Source organism: Alligator mississippiensis, chromosome 1, assembly GCF_030867095.1.
Source record: "Alligator mississippiensis isolate rAllMis1 chromosome 1, rAllMis1, whole genome shotgun sequence".
Taxonomy (NCBI): Eukaryota; Metazoa; Chordata; order Crocodylia; family Alligatoridae; genus Alligator; species Alligator mississippiensis.
Genome location: NC_081824.1, coordinates 446,790,476 through 446,816,580, shown reverse-complemented (window position 1 = coordinate 446,816,580; position 26,105 = coordinate 446,790,476). Strand labels below are relative to the sequence as shown.

Below are 26,105 nucleotides of genomic sequence, written 5' to 3'. Positions count from 1 at the left end.
TGTTGGAGTACTGATGCAGCTGTGATAATCCAGGAAATGTGTGATAGGCAAGGATTTTTGTGGGTAGCACTTTTTATTGGACCAACTGCATGGTAGGAATAGAATATGCAGACTGAACCTCATTTGAAAACTTGTCTGAATCTATCCCAAACATGCAGTTGACCCAATAAAAGGTATCACCCACAAAGTCTTTGCTTCTCACAAGGTTTTTTTTGGCCACATCTTTTATTGAACCAAGTGTATAGCTGGGAGAGATGTTAGACAAGGCTTCAGACACAAAGTGCCCTTTTTCAGGTCTAGGAAAGAAGCAGAAAGCCTAAGCACCATACCAAATAAAATACAGTCTTTTAACTGCATTATATAAATGAAAAGATTTACCTGGGGTGGAAACAGACATCAACTTTCATTGCCTTTGTGCCTTCATGAAAATGTTTATGGTGGCACAAAACAAAAGCAAACAGGTGTCCATGCTCTTTGTAGTGCCATAATGTGGTCATGACAAAAGGTTGCAATAATTTGTGCTGCTTTAGAGTGTAAGATATGTTTGCTTTATGGCTAGAGAATATGGCAACACAGAGCTGCACAAGTCACCCCGTGCAGGTGCTCTGGGGGCTTGAGTCAGGGTTTCCCTGCTTGATAAGACACGCACTGGAGATCCCAGGGACATGGTTCAGTAAGCGGGGAATGCCAGGCAGGCATTCCCAGGGCTGGAGTGGCCCAATCCTGCCTGGGAATTCCTGGATCGTGCAGGACTGGGCCTGGGAGAACATGCCACCTATTCATAGATTCATAGATGTTAGGGTCGGAAGGGACCTCAATAGATCATCAAGTCCGACCCCCTGCATAAGCAGGAAAGAGTGCTGGGTCTAAATGACCCCAGCTAGATACTCGTCTAACCTCCTCTTGAAGACCCCCAGGGTAGGGGAGAGCACCACCTCCCTTGGGAGCCCGTTCCAGACCTTGGCCACTCGAACTGTGAAGAAGTTCTTCCTAATGTCCAGTCTAAATCTGCTCTCTGCTAGCTTGTGGCCATTGTTTCTTGTAACCCCCGGGGGCGCCTTGGTGAATAAATCCTCACCAATTCCCTTCTGTGCCCCCGTGATGAACTTATAGGCAGCCACAAGGTCGCCTCTCAACCTTCTCTTGCGGAGGCTGAAAAGGTCCAGTTTCTCTAGTCTCTCCTTGTAGGGCTTGGTCTGCAGGCCCTTGACCATACGAGTTGCCCTTCGCTGTACCCTCTCCAGGTTATCCGCATCCTTCTTGAAGTGTGGCGCCCAGAATTGCACGCAGTACTCCAACTGCGTATTGCCTATTGCCCTGCAGCATCGACAAGGAGGACAATGGGTGAGGAGCATTTCACCCAATTAGGTGGATCAGCTGTGCGCAGACCCATCCTGGCACAAGCAACGCACTTCAGTTGGTGACATCTATTTCTACCCAAATAAAGGTGGAAGAGGGCTCTAAAACTGCGGAGCAGAGAGAAGGAAGGAACAAGGAAATTTAGCCAATAAACACAGCAAAGGGATTTAATTAATTGATGTTGGCTGTCACTTCTTGAAACTGTTGCTTATAGAAGAAATATTTCTTATACAGGAAGTCCTCGTATGTGCCCAGGTAGGAAGTTTGAGTTAGCATACTCTCTCCAGCCTTTGGGCTGCTGCTGTTCCCCAGCAGAGGCATGGTGGTATTATGGTGTCTTGTACAGTTCACTAAAGGCACAAATTTGTGCTCCAGTCTGAAGTCATACTAAAAACTGCCCCTGTTGATTCAGCTGTAAATGAACACGTAACAATTCAGGCTGGAGGTCTAAAAGCAGCAAGATGTGACACTCTAGCTCAGGCTTGTCCAACATACGGCCCTCGGCCCGCCATGCAGCCCGCCAAGCCATTTTATCTGGCCTGCGCGGTGTGTGAAGCTGCGGCCGCAGCGGTGGCGCCACAAAGTGTGGAGCCACGGCAGCGCGGAGCTGGTGGCGAAGGCGAGGTGGGCAGGGAGTGCGGCGGGAACGCAGCGAGGTGGGCAGGGAATGCTGCAGGGTGCGGAGCAGCAGTGGCGGGGCAGGCAGAGAGCACGGAGGGAGCGCGGCGAGGTGGGCAGGGAGTGCTGTGGAGCGCGGAGCTGCGGCAGTGGGGCTGCGGTGAGGCGAGCAGGACCGGCCCGCAGACCCCAGCTGGCAGAGGGGAGGGCAGGGGGCCCGGGGGAGCAGCCGTGAGCAGGAGGCCAAGCAGCGGCTGCTGGCAGTGCCGGCCTGTGCCTGCCTCCCCAACCCTCCAGCCCCTGCTTCAAGCCAGCCCTGCTGGCCCTGCCTTACAGCAAGGCAGTGCCTGCTCCCCTGGCTAGTCTCCCCCCCAGGCACTGTGGCTCTCCAGGCCTGGCCGCCCACGCACGAGGCCCCGAGGGGGCCGCTTCTCACGTGCTGCTGGGGATGGGAGGAGCCAGGCCGGCTCTGCACCAGCCAGCAGAAGCGGCGGCAGAGCCATGTGCCATTTGGGACAGGACGAGCCTGCACCAGTCAATCCTGAGCAGCACACGGCTCCGCCGTCGCTTCTGCTGGCCAGTGCAGACCTGGCCGGCCTCCTCCCATCCCCAGCAGCACACAGGAAGCCGGCTTCAGCTGCATGCTGCTTTTCCTGGCCGGTGCCGAGCTGGTTTTGCCCAGGCGGGTCCTGCAGCACCATGTGAACCCGGGCATGGCACTGGCAGGCTGGCCTGGCCCCGCAGCTTCTCCAGCACCAGATCAACCCAGTTGTAGCCAAGTGGCTCCTGCAGCACCATGTCAACCCTGGCATGCATGCCATGTCAACCAGCACCATGTCAACCCCTGCAACTTCATTGGTGTCAAAGGTCACATGACATCACTTCCTGATATGATACCACTTCCTGTGACGTCTTTGAATACGGCTCGCCAGCCCACTGGGTGATAAAAAGTTCGTGATCTGGCCCCACATTCAAAAAGGTTGGACACCCCTGCTCTAGCTACATCACTCCCTCATGTGCCTTGAGCACAGTAGTGTGTTAGGCTCAGGCAGACTTCAGACAGTTTTCCAGTGACCTATCAATACTAAAGCTTCCACTAATACTACTAACAGTTATATGACTCAGTGAGCAGTAGGAAATTTTTCTAGAGTAGAAAAGGTCTTATCACTCTGCCCCTTCCCATTGAAACTGGCCTGCACTAAAAGTCACTGTAACTCTTTCATTCAGGGTTAAAGTTACAATGGTTTTGTTACACTTGTATCAATACAGGGGCACAGAGGACAGTTATATCCTAACAGCTTGTACATGCATCATTTGCAATTACACGATGGATCTATACCCTTATTTTGGCACAAATCTCTCATAGCCATGTCCCTGACCAGAACAGCTATAGTGACAACATTTTCAACAGTAGTCCAGAACCAAGTAGGGCAACAGAAAGATCACCAGGTTTTAAGAACTTTGGTTTCTTCTGGCAGGGTGAAGCTTTAAAAAACAAAAGGAAAATCTCTCTTGATATACTGTGAAACAAGGCAGTTTATGTAAGCACTTGCCTGAAACGTCTGAAAGTTCCTCAAACTTAACCTAGCTCTCCAAGCACAACTTGCTCTTAATTGCCAGAAGATCTTTGAAAAAGCGCCTGTGTTGAAATAATTGATTCAAGAGTCAAGTGGAAAACTGGAACGTTCCCAAATGTCCCAGAAACAGAGGAACATGAGACAGTCCCACTAGTATCATGCGTTTCTGTTCCCAGGAGTATGCATGTGCGTGCATGTGTGTTGGAGGGGAGGAGGGAACATGGGACTTCTTCCTATTAAATTATATTTGACCTTTGAAGGGATATTAATGGAATTTTAATAAAGTGTCATAAATACAAAATAATGACAGACATTTCGCTATGTTAAAGAAGACAACTGAGATCAGAATTTGCAATCAATCACTTTAAAGTGTTTTTCTTTCTAAGAATTATGAATTCAAAGCTTGTGAAGACCATTAAGGGCCATGCAAGGTCTTGTTTACACATGGACTGCATTGATTAAATTAAATCTATTTTTTTTAAATCAGAAGCAAAACCCTATGCTGACCCTGTATTCAGTTTAAAAACATTGGTTTAGGTTATGTCATAAAAGCCAAGTTAAAAAAAAAAAACGTGTCTGGATAATTTTGCATCAGTTTTCACTGTGACTTGAAGACTGATTTCATAAGCTAGTGACACACTGACTTAGACCAGGCCAAAAGAAAATTACTCTACCATAATAATACCATAATTGCCTTGTTAGGGGCAAGCAACAGTCATTGCACTGTAACAGATCCTGTCAGTACTACAAAGAAAACTAACATTACACAGTAGAAACTGGACCATTCGTATGCAAGTGGTTGCAGCCTGATTCATTTGCCATGGGCTGTTGAATTAAAGATAATTCCTCAGCTGTTTGCTGCAGGTTCTACTTCAAAGGATGCTGCTTCTCTGATTATCTGGAGCTCATCAGTGGTACCATACACCTCACGGTGCCCTTTGAAGTAAAATCCATAGCAAGTAGCTGAACCTCTTCTGTGCTCCTGCACAGCTGTTTGCTGTGGCTATATGCGCCCAGGTGGTTTGCAAGCCCTCACCCTCGCAGAGTCCATAAGGAATCTAAACTTAACAAAAAAAGTATCTAGGTTCTACTGTATCCACATTCAAATAAATGAACCCAAAACTAATTTTTAAAACTATTTGAGCCTTTCCCATCTACAATGTGTCAGCTTCCCATCTACAATAAGTGTCAGCTTAACCCATTTCAACACTGACAAGATAAAATTATCTTGACTTCAAGATGCTACGCTTTAAGTAGTAATAGTAACGTAGAAGTGGTGCTTTAAATGTGATGGTCAAGAAAATAAGAAACAGGATTTGTTTGGCAGTATCTTTTTTCCTCAACCAACAATATAGTTTGGAGAGATGTTTCACGGACATATTTCCTCATTTTGTGCCTATCTGACATCTCTCTAAACTACAAAGCTGGCACAGAAAAGATATTACCAAACAAAATCTGCCTCATCCATTATAAAAAAAACCAAATTGCCTATTGCTTACAATGCTACTGTTGGCAGCATATATGTTCCAACTACTTTAGAGTGGCCTTCAAAAAAAGACTTGTCTACCTTCCAAAACAGAGATTCTGTAATTGAGGAGATGGAAAATGGAAATGTCTAGTTTTCTCTAGAGACAGAATACAAATGTTAACATAAATTAATTGGCTTTTTGAAGACTAAATGCATAGCATGGAAAAATGGTCTGAAGTTTAATGAACCAGCTCTATTGAGACAATGGGAATCTTGCAGTTAAATCTTTCTTTATATTCTATCATCCAGTTTGTTTAAAGTTTGACTTAAATATATAGTTTCTTCCCCGCTCTTCTCAATTAAAACAGTTCCATGCATTATCACTCTATGCATTATAATAGACAAGAGAAATAATCTGACGTGTATAACTAAAACAGTGAAATTATTCTGTATGTAATTACTGCAGAAAGCTAGCATTCTGCATAATAAAGCCTTCATGATTTTTCTCAAAAATGGGACTAACACTAAGTTTTGGTTAATTCTGGCACTGCAGATGTTTAAACAAAGTATCTCTCTCAGAATAATATAGAAATGGACAGGTTAGTATTTTGACAAGCTTTTATTGTGAAATACTGGATTTAGAAAAGGTACAAAATGTCAACAGTCAGATGTGTGCCAGTACAGTATTTCAATAGTCTATACATGTGGACAGCTGAATATCTTCACTGCAGAATGCATATTTAGACATACTATCTAAAAGGGGACTGCAATATTCACAGGCTTAAAATACATAAATAACTTGAGCCAAAATGGCCATCACTGGTCAATGCTAATCAACATCTGAAAACAGGCTAAAAAGCACAATACAGTACAACATATCTCCTTGCAGATCCACATTAAAAAGAACATCAGTTCCTTATGTCAGATATTCTACAGCTCCAGGACACCATTTGTCAGAACTGGGATTCAATTTACTAGTTTACAATCTTTAAAAATTCAAGTTAAAAATGAGGTTATGGAATAAAAAGATCAGGTATTTAATTAGAACTAAATACTGTGAAGCCCCTAAAAGTTTTTAGTACTGGGATTTATAAACCACAAGTACTCATAATATTGAACTTCAATTTGTTTTTTTAAAAACTTCCTATTGCAGCTTACACAGGTTTGAATAAGTCTTAAGACAGTTCATCAATTTGATGTGCAGTTTTGAATTTGTTTTAAAAGCAAACCCACTAGATGTGGGTGGCCATTAAACCAGAAAAAATGGTATCAAAATAGTATTCTGAATTAAAGAAATACAGAAAAATGCCTATATTAAAAAAACAAATCTCTCACACAAACAACCCAATAGGATAGGAGCAGCACCTTCTATCCTAGCTGTATTAGCAAGTTTAAAGAACAGTATTTATAAATGTACAAAGTTGACTTCAGCGTACAAAAAACCCTACACCGTAGGAAACAAGCTACCTTAATTTTCCAATTATTTATAAGTCTGTGTTTCTGCTAAAATATGTCTAAACCTCTGTGAATTTGTCCACAGCTTAGTAGCAAGCGGGTGGAGAGCCAGAGAACTTCAGTCTAGTTCTCCAAACAGCTTGGCATCACACACAATTAAGTTAACTGAAGTGCAAGAAGTTATACTTTACCAAAAAAAAAAAATAAAAAAAAAATCAACAGCTGAATTAGAGATATCATCTGACAGAAGTCTTTTCCAATTTATGCTGGTTCTTAGCTTGCTTTCTCCAGAGACCTCCATCTATGCTATTTTATATTTAGTCTAATTCAAATCCTTGTGTTAAAAGTCAATTAGTAACAAAACTAAATCTGAACTGATGTAATTTATAAACTGAAAAATATTTATCAGTTTTGAGATAATATCCATTCCCTTTATTAACTTTACAGTTAATAGTTACAGTTTTGGCTACTGTTTTCTTGGTGTGTATCTTTACTATGCAAAATATGTGAATCTAGCAATTAAATTGAAAAGACCACCCATAAGTTACAGCTAGCACACTTAAAACATTCTGAACGTTACAGTTTTAAAAATAAGATATTGAGCTTTGCTATATCACTAATTCAGAAAGTAACATTGGGAGCATGTCTGCTGTGAAACTGAAAAACTAGGACTGAAAACATTTTTCCAGATGGAAAAATAAACAAAACCACTAAAATTTAGTGAAGCAAAAAACACTTTTCTCTATTTAGGAAGTGTTTGGCATGAGTAGCACTAGCAAGATCCAACACCCCCCAATGACACAAGCTAATGTTACCTAAAGCCAATACTCACTGCCCATCAATTAGCTAGTTCTTACTGCTGCTTCAAGCACTGTACTAGCAACTTTGATCTTTGTTTCCGATTCCTCTGTACACACATTTATATATACATAAACATCTATTAAACATGATTTTAAAACAAAAACCTTATGTACAAAATACCAACATTCCTATAAATAAACAGTTGGAGAAAGGCACTTGCAAGAAAAGTCTACAGTAAATCTTACAAAAAACACACTGCCTCTGATACTGTACAATAGATCATTTTTCAGCAAATCCCTATCACAAGAATGTAAAATGCTAGTTACCTGTTATGACTAAGAATATAACTGTTACAATTGTATTTACATATACATTATGTCTTTTGAGCCTCACTTAAGAGCACCATGATTTCCATCTTACTCTTACTACATTCTGATACAAAGTAAAAGAACAGTTGCCAGAACCCAATGTTCATATCTGTATTTCAAAAGAGGGATCATTGTAGATTTATAAACTGGAAAATGGACTTTTGGCTGAAGTTAGCATATTTTAAAGGACTCCACTGCTGCTTTGAACTCTTTAGAAAGTACACCTATTTTGTTATTGCATGTTGTGTTTTAAAAAGAGCACTGCTATATTACCTCTCTGCAATTGTTTAATACTATTGCTGGCAAAAAAGTTCCCAATATCAAAAAAATTAAAAAAAAAAAAATCTTCAAGCCAGTTGAAGGATCTAATCCGAACAATAACTAAAAAAGCTGCATATTATAAAAGTGTGTAGGAAACATGCCAACTAATCTGGTGTGCAAAAATATTTTTCCACTACACAGGATTTTAAGGGCTTCACAGAATTACCCAAATTTACATTGAGCAGTAACCCCCACATGAATAGCCAGTTCCTCAAGGAGATGTTAGTATACTCCCACTTTTATCAAACTTTTTACCCTTTGACAATGCTGCAACCTGTTTGAGTAGTTCTCTGTTTTTGGCCTGTAATACAGATAAAAAGAAAGTTTTATAGAAATGCTCTCCTGTTTAAACATAACAAAAGCAATTTTGCAAAATCCTAATAGTTTCCATTCCAATATTATATCCACTAATGACATGGCATGGAGACACTGACAGCCTTGTGAATTTACAACAACGCCACTACTCAAAAAGCTGTATTCTGAGAATAATCAAGGATATAATGGATGACATTTTCACCAGTGTATGGTATCTACAGCTACATTACATATTTTCCATTAATTTTACATGGTAGATGGATCGCCAAACTCCTTGTACCACTTTGCAAAAATCAATATATCTATTTTTTGCATCAGAGAAACATTTGTTCATTCTAAAATGTACAAATGAATAGGTTCCAGTTTTCTTACTGCTCAAACAGTTGCTTTGCTTTCAGTGTGGCTTACATCACTGTACTGAATGCAAACTTACATGGTTATGCTAAGTCATTAAGTCAGATAAACAGGTAAATAAGCATTCCACAAAGTGGGAGGCATGCTTCAAAGAGGCAGAAGCAAGCTGAATCAACTGGTGAGTAAGGACAAGTCTCAAAGGTTTTTACGTTTAGTTCCAAAGACATACTTGTACCATGTCTTCAGTGTTAACTCATATGGAGAAATATACCTGAATTTGCAGATAGCTACAAACAACTTAGGAGAGTGAACGATTGTATGAATGTTAAGCTGGATAAAATAACAGATCATTATTCAATGTTTAAAAGTATTTAAATAAAACTAACTCTTAAAATGACACCTTTAACTTAAACTATTTTGTAAAGTAATTACCTGTAGTTGTTCCACAGTTTCCTTGTGTGCTTTTTCCATACTGTTCATCTTTGTTCTCAAATTAGATTCCTGGTATTGAAAGTCTGCCTTCAGCTCCGTCAACTAAAAAATACAACAACTTCTATGAGGGTTCCTGGAATGCTGTATTATAATTATATTGTTTTTAACTGTACTATTTCACAGGTCCATATGACAGGTACTGAAGGCTTCAAATTGACCAGCTAAAGAGTCTCAGGGGAAATAGGTTCATCGTCATGTACTTTTTGTGATACCAGCTCAACAGTGTTAAATTTTTCATAAAAGAAGTATTTTAGTTCTGCTGTATGTGAAATAATTGAACACAGATGTATGTATTTATTTTGCTCAGGAACTGGATATGGGGTCTAGCTCCTCAACAGCATTTCTAATATTTGGTCACACCAATTTAAAGTGCTTATCCATACTCTCAGCTACAAGACTGCTTTGCAAGTCCTTGGCTGCAACATGTCACATGTTTCTACTAATACATAATTAGCATAACACATTAACTTGTGACACCTCCAAAGATATGATAAAAGGATTCCTTACAGTAAGGCCTTTCTCACCTATAAACTGAAAGTAAGTTTCAGAGGATCCATAAAATAAATGTAAAAATCTAGAACTCTTGGTTCCAAAATGATACCTTTTATTAGACCAACTGAGAAATTGCAAAAAAATATCTTTTCTTTTACAAGCACCGAAGTAATGGAGAAAAAAACATGGAAAACATATACGGCAAAGTTACTTGTTCCTGGGTCTCAGATCCTGAGCACAAGACAGGCAGAAATGGATCCTCTAAATGCATTTTAACTCTCAAGTGCAGTAGACAGAAGCATAAGCCATTTTGGACAACTCTGGTCAGATTTATCAGGAAATGAAGCCTCCACAGAAGCAAATAAACCAGATATAATAAAGTAATTGAGATAAAAAAAAATTAGCTTTCTGAAAAATGAACTATCCTAAGAAAGTTCCCTTCTGACCTGAGTGGAGCTGAAAATCTTCTGAAAATTGCTCTTCTTCTGAATATAATGATTACGTGGGATTTTTAGAGTAGAACTTTTCAGGACCCGCCTGCAAAACCCAGTTGTTTGAAAGCAAACGGATTCCTGAGACAGGAGGCCCTAGTGCCTAATAAGCTGCAACTAATGTCCACACTGTTATCCATCATAGGTAAGCTTCTGATGTTTGTCCTTCAAAGGCCAGCCCTTTTTAGTCTAGTTTAATATCCTCTTTGCCCAGGAAGACAAAGTAGTTACTAGAGGTTCACTGATATAGATTTTGGGGGCTGATACCAGCTGGAGGCAGCTCTCCATGCTGCCACCTCTGCTCCCTGCTGTGCTGCATGAAGCACGGGCATTTATGGGCCAAATTATCGACCCAACAAGCCGATATCCGATATAGACAATTTTCTTTATGCTGGTATCAATCCGATATCCGACCAATGCATCTCTAGTAGTTACTGAAGTGAGGGGTAACAACTCATTGATAAAAACTGACTGGTATTTTCTTATCAGGACTGATGTGATCCACTACTCTTCACTCGGATAGGGGACACTGCTGGTAGCAACCAAGGAACTATATACTTCTTAGCGATCTGAAAAACAAATTAAGTTGAGGCATCCGACATGCTTCCAGCAAGCGGTTCACACACGGTGGAAAGGCATGGTTGTGCAGCTGGATTGAAAGAGGGAAATCCTGGTTAAGTGTGTAACTACCATGCTTCTCTCAAGAATCATGGTAGATATGCGAGCAAGATGTGGGCCTTGAAGCATTGATGAGGTCTCAAAAATAATGAAACACTGTGCTAGGAAGATTAACAGCAAAAAGAGATATGGGGGTTGTGCATGTAAGAGCAATTTTTTGTGTGTCAAAGAGATGACATTTGAGTGTAGCTATTAAGCTCAAGCTGATTTTGATGGAAGGTCAGAAGCAAGCACTAGAGGTGCTACTGCAATGTAGAAGACCCTTGCATACATTACTCGAGATACTGACACATTGTTCCTAGAGCTATCCCTCTTTTGAACTTATGAAAACAGGAATGTCAAGAACTTCAATGTGAAGCTGCCTGGGGATTCAGAAGTGGTGATCTGAAGGGCAAGTAGTTTCCTCCAAATGACTCCTGATGACACTTTTTGGATGAAGTGCCTTACTGATGAGCCAAATGTTAATACCATTAAGCACTGGTACTGAAGGCTGAAGCAGGATATTTCAAGGTGGCAATGACACCTTGTTATTGGGCTTGGGGCAGCAGTTCTAACACACCAGTACAAAAATGCTATGTAGAGGAAAAAGCTAATTCTTGCCTTTATAATACAAGTAGAGCCTTATTTTTTTTGATCATCCAGCTACATTTTTCTAATACAGATATAACTATATAGACTAGACCTGATGATTAATTCTTACCAAGAGAATATTGGATAGTTATAGAGAACCTGGAACCAATGAAATGCAATACTAACACAATATTTTAAAGTATACATTTTTAGTAAATGTTTAGCTACTATGTGTGATCATTCATCTTTAGTTATTTGTTTGTTTTGCTTTAGAAAGAACAAAATTCACCAAAACATTAAAGCATAAGTGTTCTGATAAATATCTTACTCCTTTTTGGAAATCAATGTCCACTAAGTTAACCATATATATGAGGTGAATAGATGAATATCAGTATCGTTAAGTGGGACCAGAGATTAAACTCCCCACAGTTTTAGTGAAAATTGCTTAATCCAAGCTGCACTGCAGAGGGATTACATACTCAGACCAGTGACCTAAGAAGAGCTAAAATGCCTTTAAATATATCAGAATACAATAGGTTAAACTATAAAAAATTGAGTTCTTACCTCACAAAATTAAGTTGCTAAGAGTGCTTTCCCTATAAAAAGGGTACAAATGCAAGTTGTGTGTTCACTGCGGACAAGCAAATGCAAGAATAAATTTCCTCCCACTGCCTTTTTTGTATGCTTCACCCACTAAAGCACATTTAAACAGGCAAGTCAGATTCTTTTCTGACCTGTGGCCTCCTTCGCTAGGAAGAGAGAATGAACATTTTCTGAAGAGGCTATCAAAAGCAGTAATGGTAATGATAGCTTTTACACAAACTTGGTTCTGTTCAAATTGTTTCACATTAACCATTTAAGATCGTGGAATGGCAAGGACTTTCAAACATTAGTAATCCAGACCATTTTAGAATGAGCTATCTATGTTTAAAAGAGTCACATAGCTTTTATGATTAGAATTTAAAGATGTGATAGGGGTGTGATACCTATGCACAAAACAAAAATAAAAATATTCCAAATATTGTTTTAACATTCACACACAACTGTATTTTTTTTTTACAAAAACAGTTATGAACATAAAAGATACAAAGGAAATTCACCAAGTTCTTATTAACCACTTTTATCTTTTACCTTTTTATCTTTCTCTAAGATGGTTTGATCTCTTTGCTGCAGAAGACGTTTCAGTGACATTACTTCTTCTTTTAGCTGACTTATGAGGACAAAGTTGTCAGTTCCCCCACTGTCTGCTGACTGATTTATAGAGCTACTAAAAGTAAAAAAAAACAAAACACAACTGTTACTCACATCAACCAAAAATGGCATATTTTTCAAAGTTCAAATTGCATAATTAAGAATTCCACAAACATCCTTAAGGACTAATGCAAAAAAAGTATGTACCTGACAGAAATGGATGCAACTGGCAAATTACCTTACTAATGGCACACATTACATACACCTGCAGAAATATAATTGAGTATTAGCTTTGAGGGGGTCAAACACTTCTCAATTGAAGCAGCCACTTTTTACATTTATTCCCACTGTTGGTCAGAGACAGCATAAAAGTGTAGTCTCAAACATTTAGGTCCAAAAACATTCTCTAGATATTAAGTCAGTTTCAAGCAGCAGGTTCAACCCTGCACGCAACTGAAAAAACAGTTTTAGGGAATACCATTTGCTTGGTGACTGGTCTTATACTCAAGTTTTACTTCATTTTGCCTAGAACACCTCAAAAAGCAGGAAACACAGTGCCAGTTTTCTACTCATAAAGCCATTCAGCTGACTGACAGCACTAAAACATGCAACCCACAAGCTGCCTGGATGGACAATTCCATTTTTCACTTTTTATTCTCCAAGCAAAAGTAGCTAAGGGCCATAAACCCAATGCTCTACTTGGTTGAACTGTCTCAGTTGTAGAAAATATAGCTTTACCTATCTCCATTGGATGGCTTGGATTCCAGTTTGGGTTTTTTCTTTGGAGTTTCATTCTGAATAGCTGCAGAGGATTTATGGCTAGAATCAAATACAAAAAAAAAAAATGTAAATTTAAAGCAGTAGCATTGCATCATACAGCAGAACTCTAAAACCCCCAAAACTTTCAATAAAAACTGTAAGGCAAATTTACTAAATTATTCTGAAATGGTTAGTGTATTTACCTCTGTTTCCATAGTCCCTGATCTTGCTCTGGACTCAGGCTGCCTATTCTGAAATACATGCAATTAACATACAGTTAGCAAGAATTCAGCTTCCAGTCATTGTAACCAAACAACATGCACGTATTCATTTTTAAGTTCTGACTAGCAAGCAATATCTAGGTCTAGACAAAGCCCTGCCCCAATCATTTTTAGAGGAACTTACTGATTATTCATGTGTTGTTAGCCAGCGACCAAAGCATCTATTAAATCACATTTATGATTATGTTTTATTGAGATCAAAATCCTTTAATTAAATGTTGTCATAAAGAACAAGGGGCAGAGTTAAGGTTGACAGTAAAACCTTAATATTGGCATTTCTTAGTTTTTGTGAATTTGACACTGCTCCTTTAATACTTGACAGAGCAGAACTACTTTGATGAGTACATTAAGTCATTTGAAAGGTACAGGTAAGAGCAAAAAAAAAGTAGTTGGGTTCATGGTGCAACCCAGACCATGGCACTGAAACAAAATGAGCTCTTGTTGAGCACAGTTTAATTCAATACACAGTTTAAACTCTATCCCACCCCCAGCATGTCCACTGCTCTACTCGTGGGTAAAAGTTGGGTATCTTAATATGGCTGAAGTGGGCTTAAAACAGAAACTGCTAACACAAGAAAGTGCCAGTCCAGTGGGGCAACCACTTCTGTGGCCATCTACCCAGAAACACTATAATATAGAATTCCAAAAAGATGTATACATTCTGCCATATGTATAAGTCTGTTTAAAAGTCAAGTTACTTTACATTGTTTTATCTACCAGATGCTTGCTAGGTCTCAGGAAATAATATTTGACCAGTTATATCTTAAATCAAAAAGGATTTTCAGGAGAAGTTAGGCTTCTGTCCTCCTTATTTACCTGCCAAGTCAATTTCTTCCTCAAATTAGACGGATGAGAAGGAATAAAATTATTTTTTGTAAAGGAAAGACTGTTTTTTCCAATTGTCACTTTTGCTTTTCATTTTCAAAGTAGCCCATCTTATTTAAAAGTTATCCCTACTCAAAGCAGTGTTTGATCATAAGAGGAAGCCGAGAAAGTTATAAGCAAATTAAAATGAGAATTAGAATGAAAATATTCAGGTGGGCTTCACTAAAGGAGTAATTGAACAATATGCTGGAGTACATAAATCTAAGAAATACAAGGAAAGGAATTATAAAAAGCTCTGAATTTAAACTAAAGTGTTATCTGTAGTTATGATGATTCATACCACAGTGTACTTTTAATATGGTAGTAAAAAACAAAAGCAAGATACTCAGAGAACCAGCCATTTAAGGCTAACTAGGATGTACATATGGCTGTAAAAAGACAATTAAAAAATTAGTATGCTGTTTAAACCACAGCAAGATTGATGCAAATATTCAGAAAAGTTGCAGGAATAAATTAAAATAGCGAAAAGTATTGTAAGAATGGCCAGATAACCATCAAAAGCCTAACTTACAATAGCACTGCCTTGTTGCTGATGGGACAGGACCTCATAAACTATCAACAAGACTCACATGTACTACATTGACTGGAGAAGAACTCTTCCTAAATTGAAGGAACAAAACAGAAGTAAAGTGTTCCTAAGAAAAGTATTTTCATTAGCATTTAACTAAATTACTCTTCTAGATCTACAGGCAGTTACATTATTACCTGGTAATTAGGCTACAAACAGGATCTGCTTTTTACTGAATTATTTCTCATCTCTTCAAGTGATGGGAACATGGAGATTCAAAGATCATGTCCAGACGGGTGCGACTGTGTGGTATGTAGCACTGCAGGCCCGTCTGTGGCGTGTCCCCCTCACGCCAAAATATTTGATTTCCACTTTCAATTCAGTAATTGAAAGTTGCTGTTAAGTGATGTTTAAAATTTCCTGAAATATGACCTCACTACTTATCCCATCAAGTAAGAACCTTTTAGAGAATCAGAATCATCAGTGACATGTTGGGGGAGGGGCCCCCCACGGGTGAGAGGGGAGGGGGCACATGCCCTCGCGAGATTACTGAGCAAACAGTGGGGCGCAGGGCTGCAGTCGAGCCGGAGTCAGGGCCCAGCCACAGTAGGGGCAGCGGGGCGGTACAATTTCTGCACTGACCACAAGGCTGTAACCCAGTCACAGTCAGCACCCAGGAGCAGTGGGGACAGCACGTGGCACGGAGTTGTGCTTCCCCACCCCCCCCCCGTTAACAGTTACACTTTACCTCTAATTAGAATACTTACTTGTGATGGCTGCTGCTGTGACGGTGATGATGGTGGTGATGGTGATGGTGTTTTGAATGATGCTGATCTTTCTCAGTCAGAGATGAGGATGATGAATTAGAATGTGAAGACCCTAGACTTTTTCTCTGTTCCTTTGTCTTCTGTAGAACTCTCTTGTAGGACAGTGTGCAGAGCCAACATAACAACTTTCCATCAACCTTTTTGGGGAAAAAAAATTGCAGTTAAGTACTCATGCACTAGGTATTAGAAAGATAAGTTCAATATTCAAGAGAAATCATTGCGAGTCTGGTATATGAAGTTCATTCTTTAATGTACAGGATGCTTACTCTGCTTTTTCTCAACATTGTACGTTACACTGTGAATTGGTTCTACCAAATATAGACACATACTACATATTCCAAGAACTGGAAAATTTTGCTCTGAAGCAGTCACTTTTAGCTTAGGTCTCACGTGGCCATGGAAGCTTTTTTAACCCAAAGCAGAATAAGAAATGCTATATGAACCTGGTCCAGTCCTCTATAGTAAATAAGGAAAAGTGTCTTTGATGGCAGTGTTGTTTTCAACCTGGAACAAAAAGGGTTATCACTAATAAAAAGACACCTGTGTGACTAGATTGACACAAGAGGCACAAGGCAGACGAATAGGGACTACGTATTAACATCTTATTACTTGGGCTAATTTAACACTTGGAGGAACACCAGAGTTAACTGCTTTGTTCATCTCAACTGATCTAATCAACCCACTTATTACTTCTCTTAGCAGCCTTCCCCACCCTCCTGTTTCTTTTCCTTCTATATATAATCTTGTCTTTCTGCCAGTCCATTCCTAGCATCTGATGGAACAGGCTGTTGCCCACAAAAGCTCATATGCCCCTCTGAACCAATCTGTTTTAAGATTCTACATTGCCCTATCTCCTGCCTAACTCCAAACTAACTTGGCTAGCCATGTCTATGCACTTTTGAGAAGTTAAAATGGACAGGTCTACTCAGAGCCATAGGAAAGGTTAAAAGGAAGTCTTGAAGGTTGATAGGAAAAGGTGGAAATAAGAAATCCAAGTTACAGAAATGAAGTATTCAAGGTTGTGGGAAGTAGGGGAAAAAAAAAAACACTCGCACTATTCCATTGCATTAACTTTGTTCCTATACACCTGTCAAGGTTAGATTATATTTTAGAGTTGGCATTAAAAAAATAAAAGAAAATAGATTCTTTAAGAGCAGGTTGGTCAGCAGAGGAGCTAGTCTAGTATCCAGTCTTCATGGATCACATTTTTAATGCAAAGTTTCATGGAAGGTCCTTACACTGGAAAAGTAAATGCAAGGCTCTTTACAACTTTTTGATGTTAGTGAAATTCACCGTTACTTTTAAAGAGAGAAGATTTTCAGTCATACCTTTTGTTTTCATGTTAAATTGTTACAGTTCAATAAGGACAATGCATACCTTCCTTCTTCCCTCCTCTTTTCGATCAAAAGCACATTGCTGCTTGCACTGTTCGCATGTCTGAGGTGGTCCATATTTCTTTTCTGAGTTTGTGCAACGCTGACATTTTGTGCCAATAAATGCTGCAATAATATTACAGTACTGACAAGGCTTCGGCTGAAAAATAACAGAGAAGCAGAATTAAGGTCAGTATAATAAAATTCTTCCAAAAAACTACACAGTTGGCCCAATAGAAGATATCACAAAAAGACCCTTGCCTCTTGTACTTTCCCTGGACCATCATGACTACAACACTCCCACCATACTAAATTAACATTAGTATTTTCAAAAATAAAATGGTGTTTCTAAGCTAATAAATATTTCAGGGATCCTGCTTTAAATATGAAGCATTCCAACTAGCATTACATTCCATTTTCTCTACACTTTTTTTCCATTAAAAGATGCCAGCCAAAGTGGGAAAAATAAACACTTATGTACATGTTCTATGAAAGAAATGCCCAATTTTGGATGACAGCTTCTTCTTCTCTAAGTACCAAATCAAACTTTTTACATTACCAAGAAATAAGAACCCCCCCCAACCCCAAAAGATCTGAGGAGACCTAAGGAAAGACACCTGATACCTGACAGCTTGTCCAATAACTCCCTCAAGCATATAGGTGATGCAGCGTAAGATACCAAAAAAATATCTCTGCCTCACAAAAGGTAAATGGTCAAATTAATATTTTTCTGACTGGTTTTGAGAACATCCCAAGCCCTTCAAATATGCAGGGGGTTGACTGCTGCAGGCATGTGTTTCCAGGTTAAGACCTACAATCCCTTGGGGAACAAAATAACTCTTCTGATAATTGAAGGTCAATTGATTTTAATCTATATCACAAAATAAAGCTGATAAACATATGAAACTGGGAACTAAAATTCCCACAGTTTCTAAAAATGCCATTAAAGTTCAGTTTGCTTTGAAACAAGTTCCGCTTTTAATAAAATGTTGCTACAGGTGTTGGCACATCTGTATTATACTTGGTTTACAATCCCTTAGGACTTTCAAAGGACATCCTGTTTCAATTTACAAAGTATTAAGCAGATTACATGATGAGAGCTTTTATATTTAACTTGTCCATTAAGTTGTATCTTATCTACAAAGTAAGACTCTAGTTGCACAGTTTATAGGATCTAAGCACTTGTTTCACAAAAGAAATGCTTTTTATTATAGTGAATCTCAGCTGCCTCCCCACAATGTCCACATTGCACTCTGACAAAAATGGTATATCAGAACAAAGAATTACCCATTATATGCACAACTTCTTTAACACAGATCTAAGTGGCAATTAAAGGTAAGGAAATGCAAATTAAAATTAATTTAAGCCACATTTTTTTTTAAATAACCCTAGTGTGGTCACCTTCGTTTAAGAAACATTAATGGGTGTTATATACTAACCCTGCTCCACGATCAGATTTTCTCATTAATCAGATATTGAAGACAAGGGACAGCAACAGCAGCCCCTAGATATAAGCATTTCTGTTCAAAAGCTTGGAAAAAATGATGCATGTGCAAGTGTATACATTCAAGGCATCTACTTAATTATTTGTAACTACTGAACTTGACTGCACATTTCAATTCTTGAAAATCCTGCAGGGGAAAAGTGTGCCTATTTTAAAAATAGCAAAAGTACTCAGCTGTTGAAAATATAACTTTTCACAAGATTTCTCCTGAATAGAAAGCTTCATCCCAAAAGACTCATTTTCCACAAAGTTATGTGCAAAAAGTGCATTTACAACTGAAACTATTTTAGACCCTGAATTAAAATATTCAACTGTGCATCATAATATCAAGACACAGGCTGTCCCTTGCACATTTATTGTATTTGGCTGGATAATGGGACTCTCGCATGCCTTTTTGAGAATAAACTGCCAACTCACCGTTCCAAACTGCTTCACGTTTTGGGCACATTTCTTGCATATTGTGTTAGTTTTGCTAAAGAGAAAATTTTGCAAAGTTGAATTCAACAACAAAGATGTATTGATTCCTTACCAGTTATTACCAAACATGCATACAAGCGCATAAAATATTTAAAATCTCACAAGTCCAAACTAGCCAAGTATACAATGCGTTTATCTTCTTGCATCTCGCGCTGAGCAAAGTGGGAAGTGAATTGCTGCGGCCGTAGTTTGGCAAACTTTTTACCATTCACTTTAAACCGCTCATATTTTCACCCGTGATGACCAGTTTCCCTTGCGGCAGGCGTGCACGATCAGAAAAAGCTGCCGGCTGCTTTCGGATGCCAAGTGTCACCCATCAAGCCCCGTTTCTGAACTCTGGATTTTAATCCCGCTGACGCGCGAGAACGTTTTAGCCCCCAGCTCGTGTTTTTGGCCTGTCCCCATCTCCCGACACGTGCCTTACCTCTCCTGCTGAAACTCTGAGCGGCAGTAGGTGCATTTGACCATGGGGTGCGCGATGCGACATTCCTGAAAACAAAAAGGGCCGTTAGGACCTCGCCCCACGCAGACACCCCCTCGGGGTACCCGCAGGGTTTCCCCAGGCTCCTTTCCCTGCCGGACTGGTGAACCAGGCATACGCCAAGCTCTGGACAGAAACGGTGCCTGAAAACGGTAATTTTTCTATTATTATTATTATTATTCTCGATCTGTCTGGAGACGGGGCGTGGGGGGGAGGAGCGGGGGGAAGGGCAATACTACAAGCTTTCCCGGGTCTGCTGCCAGCCCCTGAAGGGCTCGGAAGTGTCCTGCCGCACGGCCTTGCACGGCCCCCAGGCGGGAGCAGGTGGGGAAGAGTCATCGACCCTTCCCCGCCGGCCTAGCTTTATGGCGCCCCTTCCCCGCGCCATGCATGTAACGTGTGACGGGGCGGGGGCACCTTGCAGAGCTGCTGGCCCTGGGACAGCTCCTCGAAGGGGTAGCGCTGGTTGCACTTGGTGCAGGCGTACAGCGCCGGGGCCGCCGCCGCCGCCATCCGCCCCCCGCGAGGGGGGGCCGGGCCTGAGCCGCCCCCGCTCGCCAACACCGCGGCGCCGCCTAGGCCCCGCGCGAGCCTGCGCCGCCGCCGCCGCTTCCTCCCTGCGCTCGGCAGCCGCCTCCGCCCCGCCCCGCCCGGCCCCACCGTCGGCCAATCAGCGCCGCGCGCCAAACCGGCCTTCAAACCTCGCCCCCGCCCCGCCCCGTCGCCGCCCAATGGGCGAGCCCGGCTCACTCGCCCGCCTCCCTGCGGGGGGCTCCCGATTGGCTGGCGGCTCCCATTGGCCCGCCGGAGCGCGGCCGCTGGATGCTCATTGGCTGCAGGGGAGGGAGGGGGCTGCTGGGCAACGACCCGGCCTCTTCTTCCGGCGCGGATCGGCGCCTGCGTAAACCCGTGGCGAGCGAACTCACCTGTGCCTTTGGTTTCACCCCATGCTCCCTGTGGGGGCCCCCCCCTTCATCTTCCCATTGGGCGGCTCAGCTGTCCGTCATGCGCCAGGGGCTGGCTTTATGACGCCAAAGCGTCGTCTCTGTCGGGGGCGGGACTAGCTGCGAACAAACATGCTCTGAACTCCTCCATTGGTTGGGTGTGATGTCAGTCGCGAGGCCTCTGGTGCGCGCGGAGAGGCCCCGGGTGCTACCCTTCGCATGGGCGCCGCGGTCTTAAAGGGACACGCACCCCCGCGCGTGGGGCCATGGCGGCGGCGGGGGCGGCGGCCGGGGACCCGCAGCACACGGTGAGAGGCCGCGGGACGCGGGCGGGGCTTGAAGCCGCGGGCTGCTGCCACCCGGTGGGAGGGAGGGTCCCGGGGCCGCCCGAGGGGCCTGTGGAGGCGGGAAGCGCCCGGGCTGCAACTGGGCGACAGGACTTGTGAGGAGAGGCTGAGGGAACTGGGCTTATTTAGTCTAGAAAAGAAGAGATTTAATACCAGCCTTCAAGTACCTGAAGGGGTGTTTGAAAAAGAATGGAGCTGGGCTGTTCTCAGTGGTGGCGCAAGACAACAAGGAGCAATGGCAGGGGCGGGCAATTATTTCTGGCAGGGGGTCGCTTATTGAGTTTTGGCAAGCCATTGAGCACCACAGGACAGGCAGCCAGGGGCAGATAAATATTAATTTTTTTTAATTTTTAGGGGCCCCGTGGGCCAGATAGAAGGGCCTGGCAGGCCGCATCCGGCCCATGGGCTGCATTTTGCCCACCCCTGAGCAGTGGTCTCAAGATGCAGCAAAGGAAGTTTAGGTTGGATATTAGGAAGAATTTTCTCACTAGGAGGGCTGTGAAGCACTGGAACAGGTTCCCCGGAGAGGTGGCGGGATCTCCATCCTTGGAGGCTTTCAAGACCTGGCTAGCCAAAGTTTTGGCTGGGGTGATCTAGTTAGGGCTGGTGCTGCTTGGAGCAGGGGGTTGGACTAGACCTCCTGAGGTCCCTTCCAGCCCTAGTTTTCTATGATTTTATGAATGTGATCAATCAACAGTACGTGAATATCCACACTTACGATTCAGAGGGGTCAGTACCTCCATTCAAAACTTTATAGGGGTCTGCAAACCCCCCCCAATTTTAGCCAACCAGGGATCAAACCTACAACCTTGGTGTTATTAGTACCCCACTCTCCTGAGCTGCTTTCTCACCAGCTTTTCTCAGAGCAGAGAGCAGGGCCTTTTCTTCTCCCTCGCCTCATGCTCTGGTGGAGAAGGGAAGCAGACTCCCAGCTGAAGGCCAGGTATTTTTGTAATGAGCTCTTTGAGTCAGTTGGTACTGGCAGTGACTTCCCCTCCCCAAGGGACTGTTGTTTGGAACATGTCAGCACACCACAGACTTCAGATTAGACATGGGAATAGGAACCTTGGGGCCTGTTATATGTTACTTTGTGAGCCGCACGCACACCTGGCCATAGGTATTAGTGCTAGTTCACGTGTGGAGCAGTCCTGCTTCAGGCCAGCAGGGGCCTGGGGGACTGAAAGGCAGGAATCTACCCTACCTCCATCACAAGCTTCCCCACTCTTGTAGTTTCCCAGGTGTCTGCCCTGAGGGGAGCAGGCAGGGAAGAGTTAACATGCTGCCCAGTCCCCAGGCCCTGCTGCTCTTCTCCAGGCTGAGTCTGGCCCAGACAATGGCAAGGTTAATCCTCCTCTGCCTGTTCCCCCGGGAGAGCCACCATGGGCAGCCATAAGTAAGAAGGGGGCAGTGAATGGAGATCTGGGAAGGTGTGGGGTGGGCAATGGGCTTGATGCAGGGGAGGGGGCATTATTTACATTAAGGTGTAGCCTAGAGAGGCTTTGAGCCACACAGGAAGTGCTTAAAACCAGTTTTGGGGGGTTAATGTGTAGCCAATGCAGGCGTTAGGAGCTCCAGGAGCCACCCAAAATTACCCAGTACCAAGGTCCTTGTTCAATAAAAGCTTAAAAAAGAAGGAATCATAATATAGGGAAAGGAAGGGCCCCCTTTATTTTCCTCCTCAGAAATGCATTGTTGCAATCAAAGATGATCTCTGCTATGGCTCATTGATGGGTCTTGAGGTGACTTAAGTGACTCAGGGGTCCAGCTCAGTGAGGTGCAGCAGGGTTCACGTTCTATGTTCTCTTGTTTGTGAATATCAGTGAGCAGAAACCATGACTGGGGGTGAACTCTGGGGCAGAGCTGTGGGAAATGGGGGGTAGACTAGTTGGCACCACCTACTAGAACAGGGGTTGGGAATATTTTTGCCTGGAGTGAAAAAAACACCATAGTCCTGACTGATGCCTTCACTTGGCATAGCAGGGGCAGACCACAGGGGAGCCATGAGGTGCCCAATCATCGTTGCAGGTGGCAGCTGCGTGTGTTCCTCTGGGTGGATGGTGAGAGAGGGACACTGCCCTGGCCCCTTCCCTACCCTGTGCCCTGATATGCATGGTGCCGGAACTCCAGAGCCTGGTGCAGCTGTTCACAGCCTGCTGGTTGCCTGCTACAGCTGCCCGGAGCCTGGGTTGGCTGTGGGCGGCTGCAAACAACTGCGCCAGGCATAGGTGGATTAATTGCTAGCTGGTGAATTAAGGCGGACCTGAGCCCAGGGGCCCTTGGCAATTGGGGACTGCACTTGTGGCTTACAAGTGCTCCCTCATCAGCAGGGAAGTGAAAGCTGTGGTTTTAAACCTGACACCATTTTTGTCTCCCAGCTGGTGGGCAGCAAGCAGCTGCTGGGGCCCCTCAGCCAATCAGCAGCAGGGAAACAAAAATTACACTGAGTTTAAACCCTTAGCTTTTGTTTCCCTGCCAAGGAGCGAACCACAAGCTTTTTCCTCCATCAATCAGCAGCAGGGGGTGCATGAGGGAACCTGCAAAATTTAAACATGTGGCCAGGAGCACAGCTGGGCAGCCAGCTCCCTGCATGTAAGTCTAATGGGAGTGGGGGTGCTGATCGAGGCCTCCATAGTGAGGGAGGGGGCAGAGGCAGGTGCTGTCCAGCCCAGGCAGTGAATAGGACCCTGGGGCGGGGAGTGGGACAGAGTTGTGGGAGGCTTGTCTGGGGGGGTGCTCCCAGCTACTGTGTACACTCCTGGGAGAGGCATGGGGGGCATGTGCCCCCTGGATTTGTGTGTGGGGCAAGGGTGAGCTGCCTGCTAAGGACTCGGGGCCAGGGGGTGTGCCAGCCTCTTCCTGGCAGGGGGGCTGGGCTGCATGTGGGGTGGGCTCAGGTAGTAGGTGGCTTTGGCAGCACTGGGAGGGGTGGTTATGGGGAATTTTGGGGTGCCTATAGCCCTCCCAGGCCCCCCACATGGGCAGCAGAGCAGTGCCCCAAGCAGAGGTGGTGCTAGGGGGGCCTTGCTAGGCTATAGCCACCCCAAAATTCCCTGTAGCCACTCCTCCCAGCGCTGCCACCACTGCTCACTGACACAGCCCCTGGTCCCAAGCCTGCAGTGGGCAGCCTATCATTGCCCCACACACAAATCCGGGGGGGGGCGGGCACATGCAACTCATGCCTCCCCTTGTGGTGTGCATAGTGGCAAGGAGCCATCTCCCCCTCCCCCCCTTGCCCCCAGTGCCCCCTGGACGAGCCAGCTGCAGCTCCATTCCATTTCCGGCCCTGGGGTTGCATTCACCGCCCTGGTTGAGCTGCGCCTACCCCTGCCCTACACCCTCCTTCACTGTTGGGGGGGCCTCCATATACCCCCCTACACTCCTGTCCCCCACACACCTTCTCACTGACTGACTTACTCCCAGGACGCTGCTCTCCAAGCTGCCCTGCTGCATTACGGGCCACATGTATGTGGCATTTGTCAGTGACATTAATCGGCTATGCCAGCCAAAAAAAAGCCAGGAGCCAATAACATTAATTTTCCTTCTATCAGTGCCAATCCACTATACCACTGATATATCAGTGTACCTCTAGAGGGGACTCCCAATTCTGTGTTTGTGCAGGGCCCCAATAAATCTTAATTCACTTCTAGCAGGCTCCAGAGCCCTTGGCCGGGTTTCATAGATGCGGGGCTTCATGTACTCCTCCAGCTGGATGGCAGGGGAGGGGCCTGGGGTAGTGCAACCCTTGCCCCTCTGCTGCTGTCTGCCCAAAAGTGCACATGCACCCACGACAGGTGAAGGGCTGTGGTGCCCAGTGCATCTGATTGCGGCCTCCCAGCTGCTGCCAGCCATGGAGCGCAGGCTGCTTGCAGCAGAGCTTGCAGCCTCCTGGCCACCTGCAAGCAGCCTGGGCTCCATGGCCAGTGGCAGCTTCCTAGAGCCTGGGCTGGCTGTGGCATGCCAAGCAAAATGGCCTTGTGTGCCCTGCTCTGGCATGCATGCCAGCGGAGAAAGGGGTTGCCGACCCCTGTACTAGAAGATATTCTGGAAATGTTGCTCTCCCATTTTTCTTCCTCCTCCCCAAGAAGAAATGGCTGGCTGCCTTTCCCTGACACTATAGCTCTCAGAAGCCAGGCCTGCTGGTTTTGCAGGCAGCTGCATTAGTTTTTAGCAGTTCCTTCCTAGCAATATAAGGTGTGGTCTGGGAGGAAGGGGTGTGTGAGCCTCTCTATGAGAACTGCTGGCAGTGGCTCATGAGATTAAAAAAAGCGTATCTCCTTTTCTTGGCCACAGGGTAGTGGTAACTCTCTGCTAAGACTGTAATCCTGCTCAGTTCTGTCTTACTGTCACTTTCCCCCAGCCTCAGCTTTCCACCTGCAGCAGTGAGCTTGTGGGAGAGGGCATGTGGCCATGTGTCCTGTAGGCCAAAAACTAGACGGGGCTTCTGTTCTTAATTCTGTTTATCTCATGTGCATCAAGACAGCTGAGAACAAACTGTTCCCTTTCAAAAAAGCTATTAACATGTGGGTCTTAAAAACTGAAACTGCCCACTCAGGGGTTTCCTGTACCTACTCTCTCAGAAAGGGAAGCATGCTGATAGTGAACTGGGCTGAAGCCCACACTTCACACACTTTGGAAATGCAAATAATACATTATGTGAAATCAAATAGTGAAACTGAACTATGGGGCATTGTGTGCTTGTTACTCCTTGTCACTGACACCTTTTCTCTTGCTGTCAGAGCTCAGTTGCATGTTCTCAATTAAACTACTAAGAGCTTGTAGGAACAAGCTATTTAAGAAACTTCTAAACTTGGTTACACTTATATGATGAGTGCTCTGTCCTCGTATTCCTTTCTGAGTAACGCTAATTACTTGACTTTTTTTCCACTAAGGTTCTGAATAAGAGCTTGAATTGAAGTGGATTAGTCTTATTTACAGTAAGAGTTAACAAGAGTAGAGTTGGGTAAAAGGTTTTGGTTGAATATTTTGTTCAGTTAAAAATGCACATTTGGATTAATCAACACTATTCATGACTTTATCAAATTGCTCCAGCCAGAATAATATTTTTGAATGATAAAATTGTTTCAGTTCAGCATTTTCTAAATTAAGTGCCTTGACATGGGGTAGGGGGGTGGGGTTTGGAAACTTTATCTGAAGTTAACTAAAAAGAAT

The 26,105-nt window shown here is 43.4% G+C and overlaps 2 protein-coding genes across 6 annotated transcripts in view; one reads left to right on the top strand and one right to left on the bottom strand.

Annotated features, from left to right (window-relative positions):
• Positions 1-5,626: 5,626 nt before the first annotated feature.
• Positions 5,627-20,251, bottom strand: FAM76B (family with sequence similarity 76 member B). 2 transcript variants are annotated; one of them, XM_019483648.2, is made up of 10 exons: positions 20,063-20,251; positions 19,589-19,653; positions 19,105-19,159; positions 17,188-17,343; positions 15,751-15,947; positions 13,513-13,560; positions 13,289-13,369; positions 12,491-12,623; positions 9,069-9,170; positions 5,627-8,268 (listed from the first exon to the last, which is right to left on the bottom strand). In XM_019483648.2, exons 1-10 carry the CDS (start codon positions 20,156-20,158, stop codon positions 8,179-8,181), a joined length of 1,023 nt encoding a protein of 340 aa, XP_019339193.1. In that variant the 5' UTR covers positions 20,159-20,251; the 3' UTR covers positions 5,627-8,178. The 2 variants fall into 2 exon arrangements, with proteins under 2 accessions (XP_019339193.1, XP_006270032.1); XM_006269970.4 differs by having other exon boundaries at positions 12,491-12,626; positions 20,063-20,249.
• A 445-nt stretch (positions 20,252-20,696) lies between these two features.
• Positions 20,697-26,105, top strand: part of CEP57 (centrosomal protein 57) — a 31,929-nt gene continuing 26,520 nt past the window's right edge. For 2 of the 4 annotated variants that reach the window (XM_059721144.1, XM_059721143.1), the window contains exon 1: positions 20,699-20,897. Coding sequence is in view for 2 of the 4 variants with exons in the window: in XM_059721143.1 (XP_059577126.1) it covers positions 20,856-20,897 (42 nt within the window). In the remaining 2 variants the exon portion in view is untranslated. Of the gene's footprint in view, positions 20,898-23,438; positions 23,526-26,105 lie in introns of those variants that run through there. The other 2 variants (XM_059721141.1, XM_059721142.1) reach the window with 2 other exon arrangements.